This window comes from Notolepis coatsorum (genome assembly GCF_963971535.1).
Source record: "Notolepis coatsorum genome assembly, chromosome: 1".
NCBI lineage: Eukaryota > Metazoa > Chordata > Actinopteri > Aulopiformes > Paralepididae > Notolepis > Notolepis coatsorum.
Genome location: NC_140165.1, coordinates 113,905,721 through 113,931,992, shown reverse-complemented (window position 1 = coordinate 113,931,992; position 26,272 = coordinate 113,905,721). Strand labels below are relative to the sequence as shown.

The window sequence follows — 26,272 nt, the reverse complement described above, 5'->3', positions numbered from 1 at the left end:
GTATTACACAGTATTATACAGTATTACACAAGTAGGGAAAAATAATACAAATAGACATATTTTCATAATAACTGTCTTCCAGCTCAGTGCTTGAAATCAGGGCCATGCTCATTACATTTATTCAAACAAACAGATATATGTTTTAATTTTCAGCGTTTCTGGAGTATGGCTTGACATGGTGACTTGACCCTCTCCGTCTTGACGCGTGGTTTGGTCGTCTGGGATTTTGGTATTCAGACCAAAATCTAGTAGGGGGTGAGAAAGAACGTGTTCCCTCAGGTGTCCGAGAGGTCATCATTCTTTGGTCCTGCTGGCTGTGACCTTTGACAATTTTACACTGATAGTTTAAAGGTGACGAGAGGACGCCTCGGTTTTTATTGGGGGCAGTTTGAGCAGATGGCAAATTGCATTGCATTCTGGTCCATGTTGTTCCTCAAGAAAGTACCTCAGGCCCCTGTCAGCAAAGTTGGAGGGGCCCCTAGGGGTCCTGCGAGAGTGGATCTGAGGGTCAGTCAGGTAGGTGAGCCCTTTCCCATTGGCTGTCACCCATCCTGTGGAAGGAGATGACGTTTTCACAGGTATAAACAAAATCATAGTTAAAGATCCCCTCTGCTCAAAAACTTGTTTTATTTATGGTCAACTCCTCTTGGATGTGTGACTTTGACTATACATATTGTTATTTATGGTTAACTCCTCATTGAGGCGTGACTTTGACTATACAGATTGTTATTTATGGTTAACTCCTCTTTGAGGCGTGACTTTGACTATACAGATTGTTATTTATGGTTAGTTTAGGTTCGTGTTAACGTTAGATAATGTACAAAATAAACGTATTTACGGTGCTTTTAGACGTCGCTCTTTTATTTTGAAATCCCCCGACCGGAAGTATTTGTGATGTATTCTGCTTGTGTAACTTTAGGTTAGTTTTAATGTTAGCTAGCAGCAGGGATGGACGCCTTTGTGCAAATGCAGGCAGCTACAGGCACTCGAGGTCGAGGAAGAGCTTCTGAATTTAATCGGCAGGGAGGAGAGAGAGCTCGTCAAAGCTGGATATATCCCTGTGGCTGTGGTTGTGGTTGTAGGCACGAAAATGCAGCTCGAACTACCTGTTATATTAAATTAATTGATTGCTGTTTAACTTGTCCGTGTCCAGTCCTTTCGAACTGCCCCACCGTTCATTGTAAACAATGATGCATGTAACTATATTAACGTTACTGTGTGTTGTTGTAGCTATGTTAATACATTTTGAATGGCATTAACGTTAGTTGGGTATGATAGCATTGAATAGCATCAACGCTAGCTGGCTGGCTACAACAATGGAGGATGGTATTCCTCCCTGCCAATATTATTCTATGACAGCCCCGCCCCCATTCGCTAACCAACCAATCACTGCTACGCAACATCAACGCAAGGTTGTTCAGATTAGATTTTGGGGAGAGGACGCAACATCCTCACAACACACTCTACAACACCCTCTGCAACATGTTGCGTTGAAGTCGTGCTGATGTTGTGTTGCAGTTGCTTTGCAGTTTCTGTAGCATGCAGATGCCTTAAAATAGACAATAATAAAAAGAGTAAAATAGAATAGACAGAGTAAAATAGTGCAATAGTGTAGTGCAATAAAATAGTTAGTAAAATAGAATAGACAGCAATAGTGCAGTGCAATAAAATAGTTCAATCAAATAAAATAGCCCTCATTTACATTACAATAGTCACAGTGTTGATGTAATTAGTCTAGGTGGCACAACAGAGCAGCGTATAGCTCTAAACAGAATAAAATAATGCTGAATTACTGTTTAACAGTTTAAAACCGTCTCTTTACCCATTTTCTTCCCTGTTTGATATCCACGCAGTTTAAAACCTTAAACCACCCACATCCCCATTAAAAAGACTATAGTCACAAATGAACACATGAAACGAATGCACATCCAATTTTGCTTGAGTGATTTACCAATCACAGGGCCTTGAACCCTATTGTCTATTAACTCCCTGTTAACTCCTCTTGGAGGCGTGACTATACAGGTAGTTATTCATGGGGAACTTTTCACCAGAGCACCTGCATGTTTGATGACAGCCACACCCCCATACCGTATAAACTCTGAACTCTGAACCCCATATACCCTACCTGTATATATTTTTGTTACTCTACTTGTGCTGTATGATGACAATAAATGTTGGCATGTTCCTTTACGCTGTCTGGTTCTTCTATGCACGACACACTACACACACCTTGTAGGTCCACCACGACCTCTTGGCAGTCGGAGAACTGGTAGGTGAAGTGGCCGAAGGCGATGCCGTATTCGGTGGCCTGGAGCCTCTTGTCTTTCTTGACGGTGTTGTTGGTGAGCTTCACGAAGTCTCCCAGCATGTAGGGTTCCACTGTGACACAGCCCACAATCTCGTCCTCCTCCAACGTCTGTCCACCCGCCAAACGCACGACACACAAGAGAAGTGGAACGTTATTTGGAACAACTGATCTCAAGTCTAAAATGTTTTTCCTGAAAGTATATTCTTAGTGTAGCGAAGGAGTTGGATGCACCTTCCCAGAAAGAAGCTCTTACTGTGGACCAAAACCAACATCCAAAGATGTATGGTAGCACTCATCAACTTAAAAGTATATTTCGAATCATATATATATATATATTTTTTTTTATCCACTTTTTCTCCCATTTTCTATTTTTCTCCCATCCCAATTTCGTATCATCCAATTCAACCCTCCCCTGTCTCGAACGCTGTTTCTTGCCTCCCACAAGCCGGCTGCAATGTGGACTAAGTCATACATAGCACGAGTCCCCTCCGGTACTCGAGGTAACAGCAGTCGCATCTTTTCACCTGCGCAGCGCGATCTTTCAGCGTCAGGGGTCTGGGCTTTGGAGGGGCGCCGCCCCCATCGCTTCCTGATTCTACTGCGCAGGCGCACCAACCGACCTGTAGGAGTCGCTGTCCACAACGCCCGATCCCCACCCCCTAATACTGCCAATGTGTATTAGTACGGACGACCAGCTAAACTGAAAGCAATGTGGAGAGCTGGGCTCGAACAGGCGAACCCAGCGTCTCGTATTCGTGGTAAGCGCCTTGCCCACTGCACCACGTAGCCGCCCACACATATATACTTTTCTGACAGTATACTTAGCTTCCCTCTACTACTTTTTTGAACATGTCAACTAACTACATTGCTCTTGACCTTTTGTTTATAATAAAAAAAAATATTATGATTGTTCTGTTTGACGGAGCTAGATACTGTGATTTGTTTGGAGGAATACATGTTCAAAAATAAACTTTTTTCATTCATTCATTCATTCATTCATTCATTCATTCATTCATTCATTCAATGTATTTTGGTACTTATTATGTGATTTCTTTACCAAATCTAAGTTGTACTTTTGTAAATGTATTAAAAGTGTACTATTTTGGTAAGCAAAAGTAATCAAAAGTACATAAAAAGTATAATTTGGTAGGTAGGCTAGGTAGATAGCCACTTGGCTTCAATCATATGCTTCTAGTCCTGACCCGCTGAGGGTCCTACTAATCACCCCGCTGAGGGTCCTACTAATCACCCCACAGTACCCGCTGAGGGTCCTACTAATCACCCCACAGTACCAGAAAATACCCCAAAATACCCCAAAATACCCCAAAGTATACCCCAAAGTACCAGAAAATACCCCCAAATACTCCAAAGTATACCCCAAAATTAGGGCTGGGCGATATGGCCTAAATATGATATCACGATATTTTCTGACCTTTCGGCGATACACGATACGCATCACGATGTTTTTCTTTTTTTCTCCAAACAATTCATTATGAGGCTTACCAAGACAGTATTTGAGTTTGCAAGCTAACATTAAAGACAAAATAAAATACCCATGCATTTAGCATTTTTATATTATATATTAGATTTAGATTATTGGATTATTAGATTATATATTGCATATATTTAGCAATGAGATATTATATGATTTAGATATGAAATATGATGAATTGAAAATGGGGGACCCTGATGTAAACAAGACGAAAGTCTTTCTCTGGTCTGCATCCTCCAGTCCACTGTTGACTGTTGTTGTATTGAGCTGTACTGTATTGTACCTATGCTGCAATCTGTTAATAACGTTTATATTCATTCAGTCGGCAAACAGAATCATTTTGATTGACAGTCGCGTCTGCCAATTACGTCACATCGCTTGCACCCGCCCTGCTGTTCTTAGCACCAATCGGCAAGCGCGTATTCATTTTTTACTTCCGCCATTGGAGAGCTCAATGAAAACAACAATGGCAGCGATAGCTCGCCGCGGCCGACGTTTAGCTTTTAGCTCTGCAGAATGACTAAACGACTGGAGGCATAATGATTTTACTGCAACGGATGTTATAATAAAAGCCTTTCCATACATCTGTCTGATATGTCATGTCACCCCACTTCTTAGGGACCTGCACTGGCTCCCCATTGCTGCACGAATCCGCTTCAAGGCCCTTGACCTAGCATACCGTGCGGCAAAGGGAACTGCTCCCGCCTACCTCCGGTCAATGGTCTCTAACTACACACCCTCAAGACCCCTACGCTCTGCATCTTCTGGCCGCCTCAGACCTACTCCTATCCAAGCTCCGGGAGGGTCATCAAAGAGAAGTCGCCTATTCTCAGTCCTTGCCCCACAATGGTGGAATGAACTACCCACCCCAGTTAGGACAGCCGAAACACGTCCAATCTTTCGCCGTCGACTAAAGACTCACTTCTTCAACCATTATCTGAATAAAAAAAAAAAAAAAAAAAAAAAAAAAATCTAACCCTAACTAACCATACTGTCATGCACTTGTCCTAATAAACTAACCTACACTGTAGCACTCAACACTTTGATGAACATTGTTACTCAGCTGATAGAGTTGTGCTCTTCCTGATGGCTTGTCGTACAGAACTTGTAAGTCGCTTTGGATAAAAGCGTCAGCTAAATGACTAAATGTAAATGTAAATGTAAATGTATATGAAAACGTTATTAACAGACCGCAGAATGGGCACAACGGAGTCAGCACGGGCTGAGATATGAACGACTAATGCTTGCTATATCTAGGTCGACCTCGGACGTTGCTATGTAAATACGCTGATGTTATTGAAAGTGTAACTATATAACGTCAATGCCACAAAACGAATGCCTTTGTTATCATAAGTAGTAACTTTTGATGCAGTAGTGTGTGTGCTGTTCAAAAGTGTCAACGTGTGGACCAGATTGACGCGACACAATCCTCTTGGGCAAAACATCACGATATCCACGATACGTTTAAAAAGTGTATCGTTAATGAACTGTACCCGATATTTATATAATATCGTCATATCGCCCAGCCCTACCCAAAATACCCCAAAATACCCCAAAGTACCAGAAAATACCCCAAAATACCCCAAAGTATACCCCAAAATACCAGAAAATACCCCAAAGTACCAGAAAATACCCCCAAAGTATACCCCAAAATACCAGAAAATACCCCAAAGTACCCCAAAATACCCCAAAGTATACCCCAAAGTACCAGAAAATACCAGAAAATACCCCAAAGTATACCCCAAAGTACCAGAAAATACCAGAAAATAACCCAAAATACCCCAAAATACCCTAAAATACCCCCAAAGTATACCCCAAAGTACCAGAAAATACCAGAAAATACCACCAAAATACCCCCAAAGTACCCCAAAGTATACCCCAAAATACCCCACAGTAACCCAACATATCCCAAAATACCCAAAAGTGCCTGGAAATATACCACATGGTACCACAAAATACCTCAAATTTAAAACTAAAATGTGCACATTTTGTGTAAGAGTGTAATAGTGTGTAATAGTGTAATAGTGTAATACTGTAATACTGTAATAGTGTGTAATAGTGTAATAGTGTGTAATAGTGTGTAATAGTGTAATAGTGTAATAGTGTGTAATAGTGTGTAATAGTGTGTAATAGTGTAATAGTGTAATAGTGTGTAATAGTGTGTAATAGTGTAATAGTGTGCTAGTGTAATAGTGTAATAGTATAATAGTGTAATAGTGTGCTAGTGTGTAATAGTGTAATAGTGTAATAGTGTGTAATAGTGTAATAGTGTGCTAGTGTAATAGTGTGTAATAGTGTGTAATAGTGTGCTAGTGTAATAGTGTAATAGTATAATAGTGTAATAGTGTGCTAGTGTGTAATAGTGTAATAGTGTAATAGTGTGTAATAGTGTAATAGTGTGCTAGTGTAATAGTGTGTAATAGTGTGTAATAGTGTGCTAGTGTGTAATAGTGTAATAGTGTGTAATAGTGTAATAGTGTGTAATAATGTAATAGTGTGTAATAGTGTGTAATAGTGTAATAGTGTAATAGTGTAATAGTGTGTAATAGTGTAATAGTGTGTAATAGTGTGTAATAGTGTGTAATAGTGTAATAGTGTGTAATAGTGTAATAGTGTAATAGTGTGTAATAGTGTAATAGTGTGTAATAGTGTAATAGTGTGTAATAGTGTGTAATAATGTAATAGTGTGTAATAGTGTAATAGTGCGTAATAGTGTGCTAGTGTAATAGTGTAATAGTGTGTAATAGTGTAATAGTGTGTAATAGTGTAATAGTGTGTAATAGTGTAATAGTGTAATAGTGTGTAATAGTGTAATAGTGTGTAATAGTGTAATAGTGTGTAATAGTGTAATAGTGTGTTAGTGTAATAGTGTGTAATAGTGTGTAATAGTGTAATAGTGTAATAGTGTAATAGTGTGTAATAGTGTAATAGACACTATTACACACTACTACACTATTACACTATTACACACTATTACACTATTACACACTATTACACTAGCACACTATTACACACTATTACACACTATTACACTATTACACACTATTACACACTTACACACTAGCACACTATTACACTATTACACACTAGCACACTATTACACTAGCACACTATTACACTATTACACTATTACACACTATTACACTTTTACACACTATTACACTATTACACACTATTACACTATTACACACTATTACACTATTACACACTATTACACTATTACACACTATTACACTAGCACACTATTACACACTATTACACTATTACACTTGTGACGTACATGGGTACGTGGGTTGGTCATTACCATTATTACTGTATTTATGATACCATCTGAACATCAGGTTAGTATATTTAATGTGTTATGTTTTGTATGTGATGTGTGTGTGTGTGTGAGCATGAGAGCTAATGCTGTCTCTTTTTCTCTGTCAGGTGCCGCCCGTCCCTACACTGAAGAGTGCTGATTGCCTAATGAATGACAGCTGATGGCAATCACCTCGAGAGGGACGGGTGGACAAATACCTGACAGCACACACACGTCTGGGCGCCTCATTCTGTCAATTGCCAGTGACCAGAGTGGAGTGAGGTTGCCATTGTTTTCCACTGTTGTGTGGGATTAGTATTGTGCTTGTGATTGTGCTTGGGATTGTGAGTATTCTCTTGTTGGCTTTAAGCCTAGTTCCACTGAGTGTGGACTTGTACCTTTAAGTATATATATGTAGATATTGTTGGCCTCTGCGCCACTTCTCAACTATTGAGTATTCTCTTGTTGGCTTTAAGCCTAGTTCCACTGAGTGTGGACTTGTACCTTTGATACCTTAGTGCTGGGTGATATTCCAGTGCCAACCTGGTTGGTTGGTGTCTGTAGACACAGCCCATACTAGCGTTTATTAGATTTACCCTGTGTGTTCTCCAACTACCTTTTTCCCTGTTTGTTTATATGTTTGTGGGATTACTTCCCCTCCTTACCATAATAAAGCAGTGGAGGTTTCAATCCCTACCCTGCCTAATAAATATAATTTACTATTTTTGGAACAACGCCTTGTGTTTATTACCTACCTGCCCGGGACTGTTTTTGCATTTACTGAGAGAGGCTGTTTTTTGTTCATGTGCAGCCGGCTCCAGTTACTATTTTGTGTGGTCAACAGACCTTTGTACATGACAACACTATTACACTATTACACACTATTACACTATTACACTATTACATACTGTAACTGAGGGGTACAATTCCCTGACTGTATTGTTAAGTATGGTATTATTAAACCACTACCTCTTGTACTTTAACTTCTGGCCATCCAGTACATGATATAGATATGATGAACACTTTCCCACCTGATGAAACGAAGTCCACACAAATGTACAAATCGAATATTTAATATAGCAAAAGGTATATACAACGTTCACTTGTTTACACTTATGATTTGAAATGCACTTGTATGGCAAATGAGTATTCGTAGGTAAATCAACATTGAATGTCCAATCTCTGGTTACGCAGGGAGTAAGTATACACCCGGTTCTTTAGGGAACTATAGCGATGGTACTTAAATGATTATAGCTGGATACACTAAGGGGGGGGGGGGGTCCCGCTGGTTGGTTAGAAGAGCCGCTGGCGGTATCCCATCTGGCCGACGATTTCTTGGGAGAATTCAAAGTCTTGAACACGGTGCCCACAGAACCTCGGTCCGCAGATGAATACAGCTGGACCCTCTGGTGGACGGTAGCTGCCGGTCCACAACAAAGAGACGTGAGGCGACCTCACTGGTGTAGAGCGCCGTCTCACCTGGACTCCTCTCCGGGGGGTAGTTCCAACACTCCGCAGTGTTGGCCGTTATCCATGGAATAATCAAAGCACCCAAAGCATAATCCAAGCCGTGGAAGGCTCGCCGTCGTCCGGGTAGAGTAATCCAATGTACAGGTCCAGTCGCCCTGGCCCGGAGCTCCTCGGATGCAAGCACCACTAGTGGTCTGCCCAGCCTGGTTAAGACTCCAGATAACGTCAGGAACGATGGGGGTACTGATAACTTTATAACTCTAACCGAACGATGCACCATACATAAATAGACTATTATTAGCTTAATAGAAATACGTCCAACTCGACGGTATAGTGCCAAACTATGACAATTCAACTATTAATCCACACGATATCTCAATGCCTATTCTGAGGCCAAGTAGGCCTTACTGCACCACACGTGCGTCGTGGGTGAGGCTTCGCGTCTGTTACTCGGTTGGAGGGTAAAGAACTAATGGACTAAAAGAAAGTTCTACTTTACTTGCGCCATATATATATGCGCTGTGAACAAATAGTACCATTCGTATTTCGCCAGACGTATTCCTACGCGGAACCGGGCTTGCCACGACATGTTGGGCGGCACGATTGAACTTGAACCTAGGGGTATGGCTGCTGGCGCCAGGTTCTCGTCCAATGGTAGAATGAAACTATTATGGGCTGTTTAGTAGACTAAAGGGATATTCAGTGCATATTGTACAAGGAATATACAGGGGATATCAAACGATATACAAATACTATTAAATATATATATATAAATAAATATATATATTCGGTTTAATCTGATCCTTCACAACACATACTATTACAGTATTACACACTATTACACTATTACACACTATTACACAAAATGTGCACATTTTAGTTTTTCATTTTAGGTATTTCGTGGTATTACACTATTACACTATTACACACTAGTACACTATTACACACTATTACACTATTACAATATTACACTAGCACACTATTACATTATTACACACTATTACACTATTACACACTAGCACACTATTACACTATTACACACTATTACACTATTACACACTATTACACACTATTACACTATTATACTATTACACACTAGCACACTATTACACTATTACACTAGCACACTATTACACACTATTACACACTATTACACTATTACACACTATTACACTATTACATACTATTACAGTATTACACTATTACACTATTACAAACTATTACACTATTACACTATTACACACTATTACACAAAATGTGCACATTTTAGTTTTTCATTTTAGGTATTTCGTGGTACTTTGTGGTATATTTACAGGCACTTTGGGGTACTTTGGGGTATTTTGGGGTACTGTGGGGTATTTTGGGGTATACTTTGGGGTACTTTGGGGTATTTTGGGGTACTGTGGGGTATTTTGGGGTACTTTAGGGTACTTTGGGGTATTTTGGGGTACTTTGGTGTATTTTCTGGTACTTTGGGGTATACTTTGGGGTATTTTGGGGTACTTTGGGGTATTTTCTGGTACTTTGGGGTATACTTTGGGGGTATTTTAGGGTATTTTAGGGTATTTTGGGGTATTTTCTGGTACTTTGGGGTATACTTTGGGGTATTTTAGGGTATTTTGGGGTATTTTCTGGTATTTTCTGGTACTTTGGGGTATTTTAGGGTATTTTGGGGTATTTTCTGGTATTTTCTGGTACTTTGGGGTATACTTTGGGGTATTTTAGGGTATTTTGGGGTATTTTCTGGTATTTTGGGGTATACTTTGGGGTATTTTAGGGTATTTTGGGGTATTTTCTGGTACTTTGGGGTACTTTGGGGTACTTTGGGGTATTTTGGGGTATTTTCTGGTATTTTGGGGTATACTTTGGGGTATTTGGGGGTATTTTGGGGTATTTTCTGGTACTTTGGGGTGATTAGTAGGACCCCCTGCTGATGATAATAACATTATAAGTTACAACAGTTCGAGACCCGCAAGGGGTGTATAGTAAGACAACAATATCGTTTTTAATGTAGCATTTCTTTTTAGATGTACTATTTTCAGATGGAGCATAAAATGAGCAGTAACTTGTTGTTATTAGCTCTGAGTCTCTATGGCCATAGTACACATGTGTTTGTATCAGAGATGGGGGGAACCGAGACATGGAACTCCCTACTAGCTACTTCCATCACCAGCTCTGGGAAAATAAGCAGACAAGGGACTCTATGAAGTGAATGGAGTGAGACGTAAAATTACTTATACCAGTACAAGCAGAGGAGGCATATTTGATTTAGCAACAGATTTGCCATGTTTAGAGTCTTAGAAACATATTGACATTTTAAACTCAGAACGTCATTCAGTGGATCCTTTTTAAACGTTTATTTTATATTTTGGGTGCAAACTGATGACGTATTTCACCTGTTTTGATGATTTACAAATAACAAGGGTGAACTAGACTAACGATTTGCTAGTCTTGACATCAAATTGATAAAATATTGTATTTACAATATTGAAATTGAACAGCTTGTCGAGGGCAAGAAAGATCATGGCCGACCCCTCCCACCCCGGACACAGCCTCTTCACCCTGCTCCCCTCTGGGAGAAGGCTGAGGATCCCAAAGGCTGTGAAAGCTCGTCACAGACTGACTCTTGACTCTTGAGTTTCTTCCCCTCAGCCGCCAGGCTGATCAATGCCTCAGGACCCCCCGCCCTCCGCCCCCAAGTGACAATGGCACAATCACACTGCACTGGTCTTTACTGGAACTCTGCACTTTACACTTTATATATATATATATGTATATGTATTTAAATTATTAATCCTCCACTGCACTGTTTTTGTCCTGTGTCTGTGTTGTTGTTACTGTGAAAAAATTATGAAAAAATGCATACACTGTAATGCCTGAATCTGAATCTTGTTATGATTTCTTTTTTATCCACTTTTTCTCCTTATTTTTCTATTTTTCTCCCATCCCAATTTCGTGTATCCAATTCTCCCCTCCCCTGTCTTGAACGTTGCTCGACTATGCCCCCCACTGGTCAGTTGTAGGGAGGATAGAAGCCTTGCATCACGTGTTCCCTCCGGCACACAAGGAGGCAGCCTGTCACATCTTTTCACCTGCCAGCGCGGACTCTCATTGGCGAGGTGTAACGCATGGGAGGCTCACCCTACCCTCGCCACTTCCTGTCTCTGCTGTGCAGGCATCCCCCAACCGACCTGTAGGGGTCGCTGTCCACAACGTCCAATCCCCACCCATCGACTTCCCCCCGCTGACTCTGCCAAATGAGCCAGTATGACGGCCGGCCCAAGCCGAAGGCAATGCTGACACCGGGATTCGAGACCGGAGTCTCTTGCATTGGTGACGAGCGCAATCTCCGCTACGCCAGCTGCCCCTGAATCTTGTTATTCTATAGACTTCAAACCCTTCAATCCCCCCGGCGCCTAAATAACATTTCAGACTGAAAAAACCATACGAAGACTAGGCAAAACCCATTTTCCAGCCATTTTTCATCATGACAGACTAGTAAGTACCAATAAAAAAAGGACAGTTGTCTCTTCGGGTAATCAGTGTAATTGAACAACAGCGCAAACGATGGCCTACTGGTTTGCATGTCTTCTATTGTCTTCTGATTTGGCCTCACCAGCAGAACCTCTGAGGGGATGAAGAAGATCTGCGCGGTCACTTCCTGGTCGTAGAGGCTCTTGTTGAACTCCGTCACATAGTACTGGGCGGTCATCTGTCTCTCCACATCGTGCAGGTGGAACTGAATTCCCTTTGGCTTCAAGTAATCTTTCCCCACATAACTGAGGACAGAAACGTGAAATATACAATTGAAAGACAAAGTCATAGTCATAGACAAACTTGTGATATAACAATATAGATAAGCCTAATACAACACCACTAAAATATATATAAATACTGTACTTTGCACTTTGTATCTTTTAAGAGGAACTATGCCCAATTTGAGAATTCACACATTATTCCTATGGTCTAAGACAGTCCGAAGATATTAGTGAACATGAACAACTCTCCCCCACATCCAAAAACTAGAGTGCTAAAACTAAAACTTGTGATGTCATCAGGTATAAAGTCTGAAGCTGCTCCATAAACAGTGAAATGAGAAAGAGGTTATAGATGACACTGACAACACCCAGGGTGAAGGTTCTGAGTATACAGGTAAAATGTCTGTTTCAGAACTGAACACTACGTATACAATAAAACTAATTTGTGTCTAAAAACTCAAACAAACATCCACAATTCAGTCTCAAATTGAGTCTGAGACACTGTTGACCACTAGGAGCTGCCCAGTACAACCAGTCTGACACTGTTGACCACTAGGAGCTGCCCAGTACAACCACAGTCTGACACTGTTGACCACTAGGAGCTGCCCAGTACAACCAGTCTGACACTGGACCACTAGGAGCTGCCCAGTACAACCACAGTCTGACACTGGACCACTAGGAGCTGCCCAGTACAACCACAGTCTGACACTGTTGACCACTAGGAGCTGCCCAGTACAACCAGTCTGACACTGTTGACCACTAGGAGCTGCCCAGTACAACCAGTCTGACACTGTTGACCACTAGGAGCTGCCCAGTACAACCACTATCTGACACTGTTGACCACTAGGAGCTGCCCAGTACAACCACAGTCTGACACTGTTGACCACTAGGAGCTGCCCAGTACAACCAGTCTGACACTGGACCACTAGGAGCTGCCCAGTACAACCACAGTCTGACACTGGACCACTAGGAGCTGCCCAGTACAACCACAGTCTGACACTGTTGACCACTAGGAGCTGCCCAGTACAACCACAGTCTGACACCGTTGGCCACTGGAGCAGTTGGGGGTTAAGTGCCTTGCTCAAGGGCATCAGTGGTAATTGTTGGGGGAGGAAAGGATGCTGACGTATGAGCTTCTCATTCATCCGACTGTTTCAGTTGGAATTTGCGTGCATACTCGTTACGATACGATACGTGGTGGTAGAACCCAAGGCAGCAGAAAGAATAAGCAGGGAGATGAGGCAGGAGTCGATGATCACAATTCAGAGTGTTTACTCAAAAGTACATATGAGTACAACAATAGGCACAGCCGTGCTGACACTGACTATAAACCAAACCTAACCAGAAAACGGACATAACACACGAAATCAAAGATGACAAAAGAGAAACTAATATACACTTACTTTTGGACAGAGCAACACTAATAGGACGAAAGTTTGATACATACAGCACAGGAACAACGACGAATGATACAGACAGCACAGGACCAGGTAACATGAAGGAATGTCTCCACACCCAGGTGAGGGCAAGCCACACATAAATAGCAACCCTAATTACTAATTGCCCCCAGCTGGGGGGAGACACAGCACAGAGCAAAACAACACACTACCAAATAATCAATACACCAAACAACACTACACAGGGAAACCAATTTACACCAGGGTGGGGAAGTTCAACAACAACAACATACACTGTGACATCCCATTAATCATTCCATTAATTACAGTAAGCAAGTGAGTGATGACATGTATTAACAGTGTCTGAACCAACTGGCTCGTCTGGCCACAAGAGGGAGGTAGAGGAGGTAGTAGACCAATGTTAGGAGGTAGGGGACCAGGTAGGCGACCATTGTCAGGAGGGAGGAAATGTTCACTGTTATTCATATAACCGGACCCGCAAGGCCCGGCCCTGGGAACGTTACACATACTGGCGTACAGTGTACATGTATACTGGAGCGTTATATTGAAGTTTAACCCCTTGTGCTAGGCTTGTTTACAGTGGCTAATACAGATACACTTTTTCTATACATTAATGTGATGACATCGCCTGGAATATTTTTTGCCGTGATGAGAGACAAGACCCCAACACGCCACCACGGAAACTCAAAGTGACTTCATAAACATGAATTTCCACCAGGAGTTATTTCATTTCTCCATGTGTCCGTTTCTGTGTCTGGCATAGCCTTCCATGAGTACAACGTTTCATGCTACATACAATTATATACAGTATTGAATTAAATATGGCGTTGTCGACGTGTACCTGCTTAGTCTCTCCTCTTGGTGTAGGAACTGTACCCACAATGCCATTCTCTGCTGGCCCTGCACGCCCATTGGCTCTCCGATGTAAACACACGTCTCCCTGGCGGTCCACAGGCCTGTGGCCCGGGAGAACTTCAGATGGAGAGCACCTGGGGGAGAAGACACACTTAAAGGGGAGCAACACTCAAATCAAGAATTCCATTATGTTAATTCCACGGCCTAGGATTTTTTTTTTTTTTATCTACTTTTTCTCCCATTTTCTATATTTTTCTCCCATCCCAATTTCGTATCATCCAATTCAACCCTCCCCTGTCACGGACGCTGTTTCTTGCCTCCCACAAGCCGGCTGCAATGTGGACTAAGTCATACAGAGCACAAGTCCCCTCCGGTACTTGAGGTAACAGCAGTCGCATCTTTTCACCTGCGCAGCTCGATCTCTCAGTGGCGAGGAGTAACGCGTGGGAGGCTCACGCTGCCCCCGACACCTCCTGATTCTACTGCGCAGGCGCACCAACCGACCTGTAGGAGTCGCTGTCCACAACGCCCGATCCCCACCCATCAGTTTCCCACCCCCTAATACGGCCAATGTGTATTAGTATGAACGACCAGCTAAACTGAAAGCAATGTGGAGCGCTGGGCTCGAACAGGCAAGCCCAGCGTCTCCAGATTTCGTGGCGAGCGCCTTGCCCACTACACCACGTAGCCGCCCTACGGCCTAGGAAACTTATATCCATATTCGTGAACACGAGCTACTCTCTCTCCCAAAGCCAGGTACCAAAGAAGTAAGACTCAAACTTGTGATGTCATCAGGTATAACGTCTGGAGCTGCTCCATGGACAATGAATGGGAGGCTGATTTTGTGGACCCACTGGATTTTTTTGTTACTTTTGTTATACCCAACATGAGCTTTATTCTATATAAATCAAGTTTTAGTGCTTTAGTTTTTGGATGTGGGTAATGTCCTCTGCATTTGACCCACCCTAACTGTTTCAGGAGCAGTGGGCAGCCACACATAGTGCAGTGCTCGGGGGCCGACTCCTGTTGTAATGCTTGGTCAAGGGCCATGGCAGGATATACCTAGCATGCATGTCTTTTGGAGTGGAAGGAAACCGGAGTACCTGGAGGAAACTCACACAAATGCAGGGAGAGAACATGCAAACTCCACACAGAAAGGCCCCCTGCTGGTCCACGACCTTCTTGTTGTGAGGCAACAGTGCTAACCACAGCCGCACCGCAAATCAGGTGAGCGAATCAGTGTTTCTCCCTCCTTTCAATGTCAAATCAAGCTCAACCTCTTTCATGCAACACTTGAGTCTGTCCTTCTGTATGGCAGTGAACGCTGGACCCTGAAGCCCACCATGCAGAAGTCCCTGGATGGGTGCTACACCAGAATGATGTGTGTGGTGCTTAACATCAACAGGGATGAGCTAAGGGTGAGCGAGAAAGTGGCAGTCAGGAGAATGAGGCTGGCAGGTCACTGCCAGAGACACTATGAGCTGCCAACCAGCAAACTTGTGCTGTGGGACCCAACACACGGGCATCGATCACGAGGACGTCCCACATTAACATATGTGGACGTACTCAGGAGAGATGCGGGAGCAGAAAGCACTGGCGAGCTAGCCAGATGCATGGAGGATCGGGATGACTGGAAGCACCGATGGTGGGCCCGTCCGAGGACGACCTAGATAGATAGTAGCTGGTATGTAGAGCTGCAAAAATTGTACTACACACCCATGCACAATGTTTGAAGGGGGTGTTGTAATCACTTGTGTCTCAGTTTAATGTACGTTTTCAAATCCGTTTTCAGATCAGACATGGCCAATAGCAGGATAGTCAGTCAAAGACACTGGTCGGAGATTGACGGTGCAGGCCGTGGTCAGAGTTTTAACCATTGTTGTGTCTGGCAATATGACAGTAAACAAAACAAAAAGGACCATTGCCATCTGTCAGAACAAGCAACACTTTGCACCTAGAGATTCCTGGCTAAACTGGCCACCGCAAATTGCGCAAGCTTTAGTATTATATATATATTTATAATGATAATGTAATTAATAGTGCGGTTCGCACTCTCTGCCTCATTTCTGCACGATCCTCCCTCAAATGCATAAGTATGAATGAGAGGATCGCCGATTACTGCGTATCCAAGCAATGTAGCAGTCTGGAAAATATGGTATATTATTCAGAACTGCTGACTGTGTCTTATATCACTTTTGTACACAAAGACATTCTAACTAGTGTCATTGATATTCACACGAACAATGATACAAGCGTCCCCTTCTGAAGAGCATTGGAATAATATTATTACTATTATTATTATTATGACAGTACTGAATCATATTCTACAATGCATCTCCCCTTGTGACTGGCAGGCGGGACCAGCAGGGGGCGGTAGCAGGCAGAGAGTGGCGGAGAGAGTTGGGAGATGATAAAGGGAGGAGTCCAGCGGAAGTTGCTCTCTTCGGCAGTGAACTTGACAACGAGAAGTCACAGCTAACGGGGGCTCTGGATAGCCCCGTTGCTGACGTTATGCCGGAGTGCCCCGGGAGAGGACAACGGGTGATAACCAGTACTGGCTAGTGGACACGATATCCTAGCAGTACCAGCAGTACTATGAACAATAAGTGCAGAGCCAAGCACTAGCAATCGAGTTACAGTAGTTACAGTGTGCGGTATAGGTAACATGCGGTTAAACAATTATCCAAGTCTTTAACTACGAGTTATAGCAGTTACAGTGTGCGGTATAGAGTGCGCGCACCGGGACGAGCGTGGGCCAACCACCATTCTGCTCCGGCTGACTTCGACCAGACCTACACCCGGCTGCCTGCATTCAGCCTGCTCCGGAGGACTTCACTCAGACCTGCTCCTGGCTGCCTGCAGGACACGGGAGTTCTTTTCCCCCAGCAGAGGTCGTCATCGCCCAGCCCAAGCTCAGCCAGCACTGCCTCTCTGCTACAGCTCCGCCTGCTGGTGTACGCGCCGAGAGCGTTCAACGCCATCTTGCCTCACGGACAACAGTGGCGCGGCGAGGCGGCCATTTTCGATGAGTATAAACGCTATGCTCCGGATCCTTACATCATACACAGTGTGGTGCAGCCTGCGGGCGAAATTAACGTTGCTGATCACAGACCCCAAACATTACATGCCGGCATTAGCATAGGGCTTTTGTTTTGGTAATTGTGGGTCCACACTTTTGTTTTATTTCCTTTTCTTTGAGCGTGATAACATGTGTGTTTATTAATATTTTCCCATTCAATTAACCCTTCCCTGTGGGGAAGTTACAGACCTGGTGCATTATAATTAAAGCCTTTGGCGGTATTATTCTGGCCGTATAATCAAAGCCTGTTGAGGTATTATACAGGGTGTAGACCCAGACGTGGGTGATGAGTCAAACACAGTGAAGTATATTATCCCTGATATTAACCCAGAGGTGGGTGTATAATATACGTGTTTATGAGGTATTGAGTTACACACAGGAGCTATAGTAGGACTTCGGTCCAGTAGACCACTCCTATTAAATAATTGTAACTGACAGTATAATTAATATAAAGACTTGAATGGGGTTCTGTGTGCGTGTCCATTCCTGCGCCCAGCATTAACTCTTTTGGTGTGGGTAACGTATATATGATTAACCTCTTCCTACCCCACTCTCCCCTTTTCATTGTAAGGTTTCTAGGGTCGTTGAGGGAGGGTACTGCTTGCGGGGGGAACTCAGAGTATTTGATTACAATTCAGTCACGAGGTGTGGGAGGGTCTAAGGAGCAACTGGGAGGAGTGGGAGCGTGTTGGGGAGTACTGCTGACCGCCCTGCGGCAGGGAAGGAAGACCAGAGTACCAGACCAGGTTGGTAAATCCCGGGCCCCATCCACTCACACTACCAGCCTCCAGTCGACGCCCCAGGCCCAAAGACGAGGGTGCAGTCAGACAGAGTTCGACTGTGTCCAGCTACCTCCTGACTGCCAGCAACCGTTCCCACGAAGCAGGGATAATCCACCCTGCTACACAAGCTTATAGCACCCCTTCAATCAATACCATCAAGGCAGGTGTTTCTTTATTAATCCGCTTGGGGAAATTCAGGATACCATGCATTGTGTGTGGCTTCAAATCACCTCATTATGCGCCAGAAACGATGTGCAGATAGCTTTGTTAATCGGGATCCTCAGTGTCAACAAGCTGTGTCAGAGGCCGTGCCACTCTGCCACGTAACCAGGTGTGGTGAGTGTGGGCATGTCGGCGTGTTCAGTAACAAACTATCATTACACCTGGGTAGAATAGAATCCATTCTCTTTGGATCAAATAGCAAACTCAGCAAGGCCAACGGCTTCTCTGTTACAGTGGGTGACATAATTGTCACAGGGAAAGTTGAAATTACCTACCTGGGTTCCATCCTAGAGGCAAATCTTTCCTTTTTTTATCCACTTTTTCTCCTTCTTTTTTTGTTTTTCTCCCATCCCAATTTAGTCGTGCCAATTCCCCTCTCCCTTGTCTTGATCGTTGCTCGCATGTGCCCCCCACTGGTCGGTCGTAGGGAGGGTTGAAGAATCTATCGCATGTCCCCTCCGATACATGCGGAGTCAGCCAGCCACTTCTTTTCACCTGCCAGCGCGGACTCTCATTGGCGAGGTGTAACGTGTGGGAGGCTCACACTACCCTCGACATCTCCTGTCCTTGCTGTGCAGGCGCCCTGACTGACCTGTAGGAGTCGCTGTTTACAATGACCAGATTACCACTCATCGACTCCCCTCCCGCTGACTCTGCCAATTGAGTCAGTATGACGGCCGGCCCAAGCCGGAGGCAACGCTGACAGCCGGATTCGATACCGGTGTCTCGCTTAGACCAGGGGCGGATTTAGGATTATAGGAGATCCGGGGCTTAGCCCAGATAGGTGCCCCCCCCTTTTTTTTTTTTTTTTTTTTTTATTTCTTTGCAGGCAAGGGGTGGTTTGGCACGATCCCCTCCACGGCAGATTTTTTTTTAATTTAATTAACCTGTACGTGCAATTTCCTGCAATATAGAGCTTTCAATCTTGACCAATAAAGCTGCTCTTTTCACTATAAAACTCAGTTAACCATAACGTAGTTATGGTTAGATTTATATATTGGGGGGGATATATCATATTTTTCATATGATCAAAAAGTGGTGGAGCAAGAGCATACCGTTGCTCCCCCAAGTTCAATAGTGGGAGAGCAGAGATGCTCCGAATGCTCTTATGGCCAGGCGTCTATGATTCACTGATACACAGTAAAATAGTGCAGTGCAATAAAATAGTTAGTAAAATAGAATAAAATAATGCAATAGTGCATTGCAATAAAATAGTTATCATCGTATTTTTTCGGGAGGCCGGTAAGGAGTGCATTACAGTAGTCGAGTTGGCTTGAGATAAAGGCATGGATCTGGTTTTCAGCGTCCTTTTGATTTATAAATGGCCGTACTTTTTCTATGTTTCTAAGGTGGAAGAATTACGTTTTTGTCAACTTGTTGATTGTGATTTAAAGCTTAGGTCTGAGTCTACCATGACACCAAGACTTAACTCACTCAAATAGTTAGCAGCTGGATAGACCACAGATGGAAATTAGCTTCTGCTAAATCTGGTGCAAACATATTTTCATGTAACAATGATGAATTGTAAAAAAAAAAAAAAAAAAAAAAAAAAAAAATTAAATAGATTCAGGGCTTTTCAGAAAACATTCTGGGCTTGAGCCCAAGTAGCCACCCCCTAGCCCCGCCCCTGGCTTAGACCGCTGCGCCACCCAGCCGCCATGAGGCAAATCTTTCCTGTGACAAAATGGCAACCAATGTAATCAAAAAAGTCAACCAACAAACAAGATTATTGTACCGGATCTCCTCTCTGGTAAACAAGAATACCTTGAAGACTCTAACAGGAGCACTCATTCAAGGGTACTACGACTATGCTTGCACCTCATGGTACCAAAGCACCTCAAAGGCCCTAAAAACAAGGCTACAAACATCACAAAACAAACTGGTCAGACTACTGCTTGGCCTTACTTATAAAACCCACCTCACCCCTGCCCATTTTGACAACCTAGGATGGCTTAGAGTAGACAACAGAGTACAGCAACTTGCAATGGGCCTGGTCTACAAGATACACAACACCACTAAGGTACCCATGTACATACCGAAATAGTTCCCAAAGGTCAGTGAATTTCACGACCACAACACCAGAGGGAGTTCCACAAATCATGTTCAACCCAGATTCTGCTCAAACAAGGGACTAAACACGTTTTGCAATTATGCCACAATAATGTGGAACGCCCTACCCACAACCGTGAAGGAATGCGAATCCCTACCCTCCTTCAAAACCGCTCTCAAAGAGCACCTACAGGTGGCTGCAATTAGAAACTGGCCCCTGTAAATGTCCAAATCCCCCCCCCCCCCCCAATGTACAGTTTCTTCCCCTTCGGATGTATATATTTTTTATGATCTCTTTTTACTACACAGTTCTGTATATCTGTATGTCTTGTATGTCATAAATGTCCTGATGAATTGAAAATGGGGGACCCCGATGTAAACAAGACAAACGTTTTTTTCTGGTCTGCATCCTCTTAGCAGTTGTTTTGTATTGAGCCGTACTGTATTGTACCCATTCTGCAATCTGTTAATAAAGTTATTGATTGTTAAATCAATCAATTCCTTTAAGGGCAGGAACTTACTGTGGGCATTTCCGTATTTCCTGAGTTTGAATTCAGTCGTGTCACTCTGCAACCTCTTCAACAGACATCCGTGACAAACCCCGGCAAAGAGGGCGTCGTAGTCCTGCCTTGTCAACACATACTGTCCCTCGGGGGCGACCCTACCCACAATGCTGTGCTTCAGGCAACTGTAGCACGAGGGGTTCTTCTCGTCGGGACCATTCAGCTTCTCTGTTGAGCCGAACTTAGTATCTGAACATCCGATCTCTCCTTCCTCTACCATCTGAAATGAACTCTCTGGGGAGGTTTCGGGGGAGGTACACTGTGGAACAGATTGCACGGGTGTATGAAGGTCCTTGGCAACATTCTCAGGTCTAACGGGAAGGGATTCTGTCTCGGTCTCCGCATTTGGATCCACATCAAATGTGCAAAGAGGCTGTCGTTTGGACAGTAATTCGATCTCCCCTCCAGATGTAAGGCCTCCTGGGTGCTTGTGATCAGCAGCTGAGTTGCTGGATGAAGAATTGATTGTCTCCATTAGGGAGAAACAGCGGGCCTCATTGGACCCCGGCAGCTTTCTCCCTAGTTCTGATCTGACCGTTAACTGTGGGTTGCTATTATTAGCAGGGAATTGTGGGTCAGAGGAGATTTTCTCCCATGACGATTGAGAGCCGAAGCTGTCGCAGAGAGAGCTGAAGGACTCTCCAAGACTAAGTTGGGAAAGGGACTGTATGGCCCCGACAGTCCCTGACGTGTTCAGTGGCCCACCATCAGCAACAGCATCAGTGACCCAGCCCTCCTCCGTTCCTACAGTCTCCATTTCTCCTTCTATTACTTCAAACTGCTTGGGATCACTTCCTGCGCTAGAAGAGGAAGCCACATGTTTCGAGGCTCCAGGGACTGCTTGAGAACTGACACTAGCTTTGTGACTGCCTCTGGTTTGCTTCCCGTTTTCATCAGTGTGTTCCTCTCCACGGTTGGAGTCGTCCTCACTGACCTCTGTGGTGGTCAGGCAGCTTTGATCACACACACTGTCTCTATTTTCCTCTGTGCAAACACTGCCCCCTGTACGGCCACTGGCGCTAGGGCGAGGAGACGCCGAACCACTCGATGAGAAGTTCTGCCACGAAGACCCCAGGCCATCAGTAGTGCTGAGAGCGGTACAGCGCTCCTGCTTTTGAAGTGGACATGGAGGAGCAGATGGCTTCTGCGCTTTCTCATCTCTATTCAGTGTGTCCTTTGGACCTTTGCGGTCTTCAGTGGCACACTCTGTATTGAGCGTACCGATGGTTGTTCCCAATGCGTTTATACAGAGCCTCGGTGGCGCTTGCTCTCTTTGCTCATGCTTACAGTTTGTGTCGGTGGCTTCGCACACCGAGGCAAGATACTTCCGGAACTTCCCCATGATCCGGGCGAAAGCACCTAGGGTAAATTCCCCTGCTGCCTCTTTCACATCTCTGTAGCTATCGGGGATAAAGGACCCCTTGTCGGAATTAGGGAATGGTTCCACCCGCAGCAGAAGCTTGACCCGGGTTACCAGGCGCATGATCTCGACACAGAGGCCATCTCGTTCTTGGCTGTTGGCGTGGAAGTAGTCGTAGAAGAGAGCTAGACCTTTTTGGCAGGCCTGTGTGGCCTGTAGCAAGACATCCACCGGGGTGCTGCCCAGCCACTTGTGGGTGACGGTCAGGGAATAAGCAGCCTTGAGGAAGGTGTGAAGCTCCTGTTGGCTGGTGACCGGCTCCGCCTCGCTTTTAGTGAGCAGGCCAACCTCAAAGGCCTCTCTGGCTTGTTGCAGGAAGGCATGGCTCTCGGGGGAAGGGCACTCCACTGAGAAACTGTAGGATAACAAGCAGGTCCCTTGAGTCGCCTAGAGAGAAAGAAGAGACAGAGAGAGAAAATAAGAAAGAAAGAGAGAAGGATGGGGGTGGGAGGATAAAGGCAGAGAGAGACACACAATGTTGGATAAATAGAGGAATGTAGACTCATGTTGTCCTGAACACCCAGCCGGCTCATGGTGTTTGAAATAGAATATTGATTGTTTGCCATTTTTATATACAGTAGGTGTAAAGTTTCCATAAAAAACTTGCAATGCTAGACGAACAATACAGTACCACTTACCCTTAGCCACCAGAGGTGTACCCCTCCTGCTGACTTGTTGTACACAATTTGTAAGTCACATTTGATAAAAGCTAAATGACTAACTTAAATGTAAAATGTAAATAGAACTCCTCTAACTGTAGGTGAATCACCCTCCTCCTCAGGGCCCTCATTCATCAATGTGTGCGTAGAACATGACCTATTTCCACACGTAAGCACAGAATGTAGAACTAGTGTACGCACAGGGAAGTCGGGATTCATCAGGCTCTATGCTCCTCCGTGTTGATGAATACCACTTTGTTCTACCGTCAATGCTCGCGCATGATTATCCATATATGGTCATGAAAATGAGGAAACACCCCCCATGGGATGTGAAATAATGGACGGACCCGAGCGGAACTCTGAGAAACTCCACGAAGATTGTTCACTGCTGTCGAACCAAGAAGACACTATCGCGTATTATGGGATAAATAAAAGGCGGACTTGTAAACGGTGATGTCAGATATCAACGGCTCCCTAAGACCATTGCTGCAATTCTGCCTGGACAGCTCAAAATACTAATAAAGACCGTTCGTTGACCACTGTTTGGCGTTGGTTGTGTGTCATTATAACCGTGCTGTAATATGAATGCCTTTATTAGTTGTGTTCGATTGGCTATATGATTTTTAGAGGCATCTATTTTGTTGTCGGCTAATAAAGACCGCGCTGGAATATGACTGCCTTTTCCCGTGTTGTTTGATTAATACCCAGGGATTAAAGTTCTCCTCAATTTTATTCCAAATCGCGATGGATCTCCCGTCAATTTTCTACCTGCTGCATATGATTTCTAGAGGCATACTACAATCTATTTTGATGTCAGTATTGGGTAGCCTATATATATAACAATAATAGAGAACATATACAAGAACAATGAATCTCACTGCATGTATGATGTAGCCTGCCTTTCAATACATGAACTTGAATTCCATCATGTTTGTGTGCGGGACTCACAAGGCTGTTGTCACAATGGGTGGTACCGGTACAGTAATAATTACAGTCAACACAATATCACGATCCATGCCATAGCCTATGTTCTATTAGGACATGATCTGTGACGACAAATGTTCTAGAATGTTTGAAGATATCATACTCTGACAGTGTCATTGCAATGCGTTTTCTATTCTTTCTTATACAGTAAAAAGGGGGAAGAACACTATATTCATATGACTTGTATTCTGCTTACAGCTTCGAAATTCCACTTGTTTCGTTTAACATAAAGCCTTTTAAATATAATCAAGACGTTCCCGTGTTTCTGCGGTCTGCGCAAAATAATAACGAGTTGAGCTTTATGATTTATGATGAATTGAAAATGGGGGACTGTTGGGGAAAATGTGTATACGAGGGTGGAGGTAGGAAAGGGGTTAGTCTTGACTAGTTTAATATAGGTCAACTAGCAGGGCTCAAAGACACTAGGGCGACAGTCTGGCTGATCTTAAATCTTCAATCTTCAATCTTAAAACAGCCTCAAGATAGCAGATGGACATTTCAGTACATCATATCGTGTGTTCTAATCTTGTGTCTTTTCTCTCTTACACACATACACAGCACACACACAGACACAGCACACACACACAGACACACACAGTCGCACAGACATACACACCGACACACACACACATTCCCTGTGTCACAATACACACATACAATACACACACGTCTGTACACAGACGCACACACACACAGACACACACACACATACACACACACACACACAAACACACATATCTCACTCTCTCTTCATGTTCTTAATGTTTTACATCATATCGTGTGTGGATATCATATCTTGCTTATCTCTCCTCATGTTCTCTCTCTCTCCAATGTTAAATCTACGTATCATCTTAATGTACGTCATGTCAGATCTGACATGATGTGACACGTCATCATATCTGTCATGGGGGCAGGACTGAGAGGGGATTTAGGGACAGGCAAAGGGTTCCAAGGGAGAGTGTTTTTTGTTCAAGCTGTGGCGATCATCTTTGACCCATAGCTCTTGCTGTTAACGAACTTCTTTTCTTAAATAAATTACCTATTTGTTACAATTGGAAATATCGTCTCCTGCTGTGTCAAACAACCTTTCCACAACATTTGGTGACCCTTGACCTGTAGACCGCCCTGCCGGGCCCCCTCACACGGCCAGCTCCGGACCTCTCCCGTAGAAATTCTGACGGTTGTCGACAAAAAAAGGTAAGCGTTGAGCTTGTTATATAAATATCCGTCAGAGTTTTTGCGGGAGGGAAAAGTTGAGCGGACTGTGTTGACGAGGTCTGGGAAGGACGGCTAAAACGAACACGGTGAGGTGTGTTACACTGGGGCGACTCCTTTTTTAACAGTAGCGGCCACTAATCGATTTTAATTGCATGTTTTCGACCTCTGGTCAAATTTTTCTCTCCATCTCCCTTTTTCCTGATTTCTTTACACGACACTCTCCACATATACACATAACTGTGCCTTTCTGTCCTCTGTGGATAAGACTCTCAAGTTTTCAAAACAAAAACTGCTAAAGATAGCTCATTCTGGGAGTTCTGCCAAGAGAGATAGCTCTCTCTCTCTCTCTCTCTCTCTCTCTCTCTCTCTCTCTCTCTCTCTCTCTCTCTCTCTCTCTCTCTCTCTCTCTCTCTATTCAATTCAGTTCAATTCGGGTAGGCTTTGTTGGCATGAAATATCAACATACTTGTTGCCAGGTCAGGTCCAATATACAAACGGTGGCATATATATTATTAAGCAGTAAAACATACCATAATATTAGCGATAAGTAAAACAATCAACAGAAACATATTAAATTGCAGGGTGGTCATTCGATCGGGTAGTCGTTTTGCAGATGTGGCCACCCAGATACGTGTAGTTACAGGGCTTGTTCTCTTGTTGTGTGACGGCCGTCTGCATGTTTTGCAGCTGGTGC

At 43.8% G+C, this 26,272-nt stretch overlaps 1 protein-coding gene across 1 annotated transcript in view; it reads right to left on the bottom strand.

Annotated features, from left to right (window-relative positions):
• Positions 1-331: 331 nt before the first annotated feature.
• The window catches only part of alpk1 (alpha-kinase 1), a gene marked incomplete at its 5' end in the record, with an annotated part of 80,025 nt that continues 54,084 nt past the window's right edge, over positions 332-26,272 (bottom strand). The window contains 5 exons of the mRNA XM_084337928.1: positions 332-551; positions 2,230-2,416; positions 12,188-12,350; positions 14,589-14,736; positions 21,256-23,104. Of these exons, the coding sequence (XP_084194054.1) occupies positions 346-551; positions 2,230-2,416; positions 12,188-12,350; positions 14,589-14,736; positions 21,256-23,104 (2,553 nt within the window). The 3' untranslated portion in view covers positions 332-345. The remainder of the gene's footprint in view (positions 552-2,229; positions 2,417-12,187; positions 12,351-14,588; positions 14,737-21,255; positions 23,105-26,272) is intronic.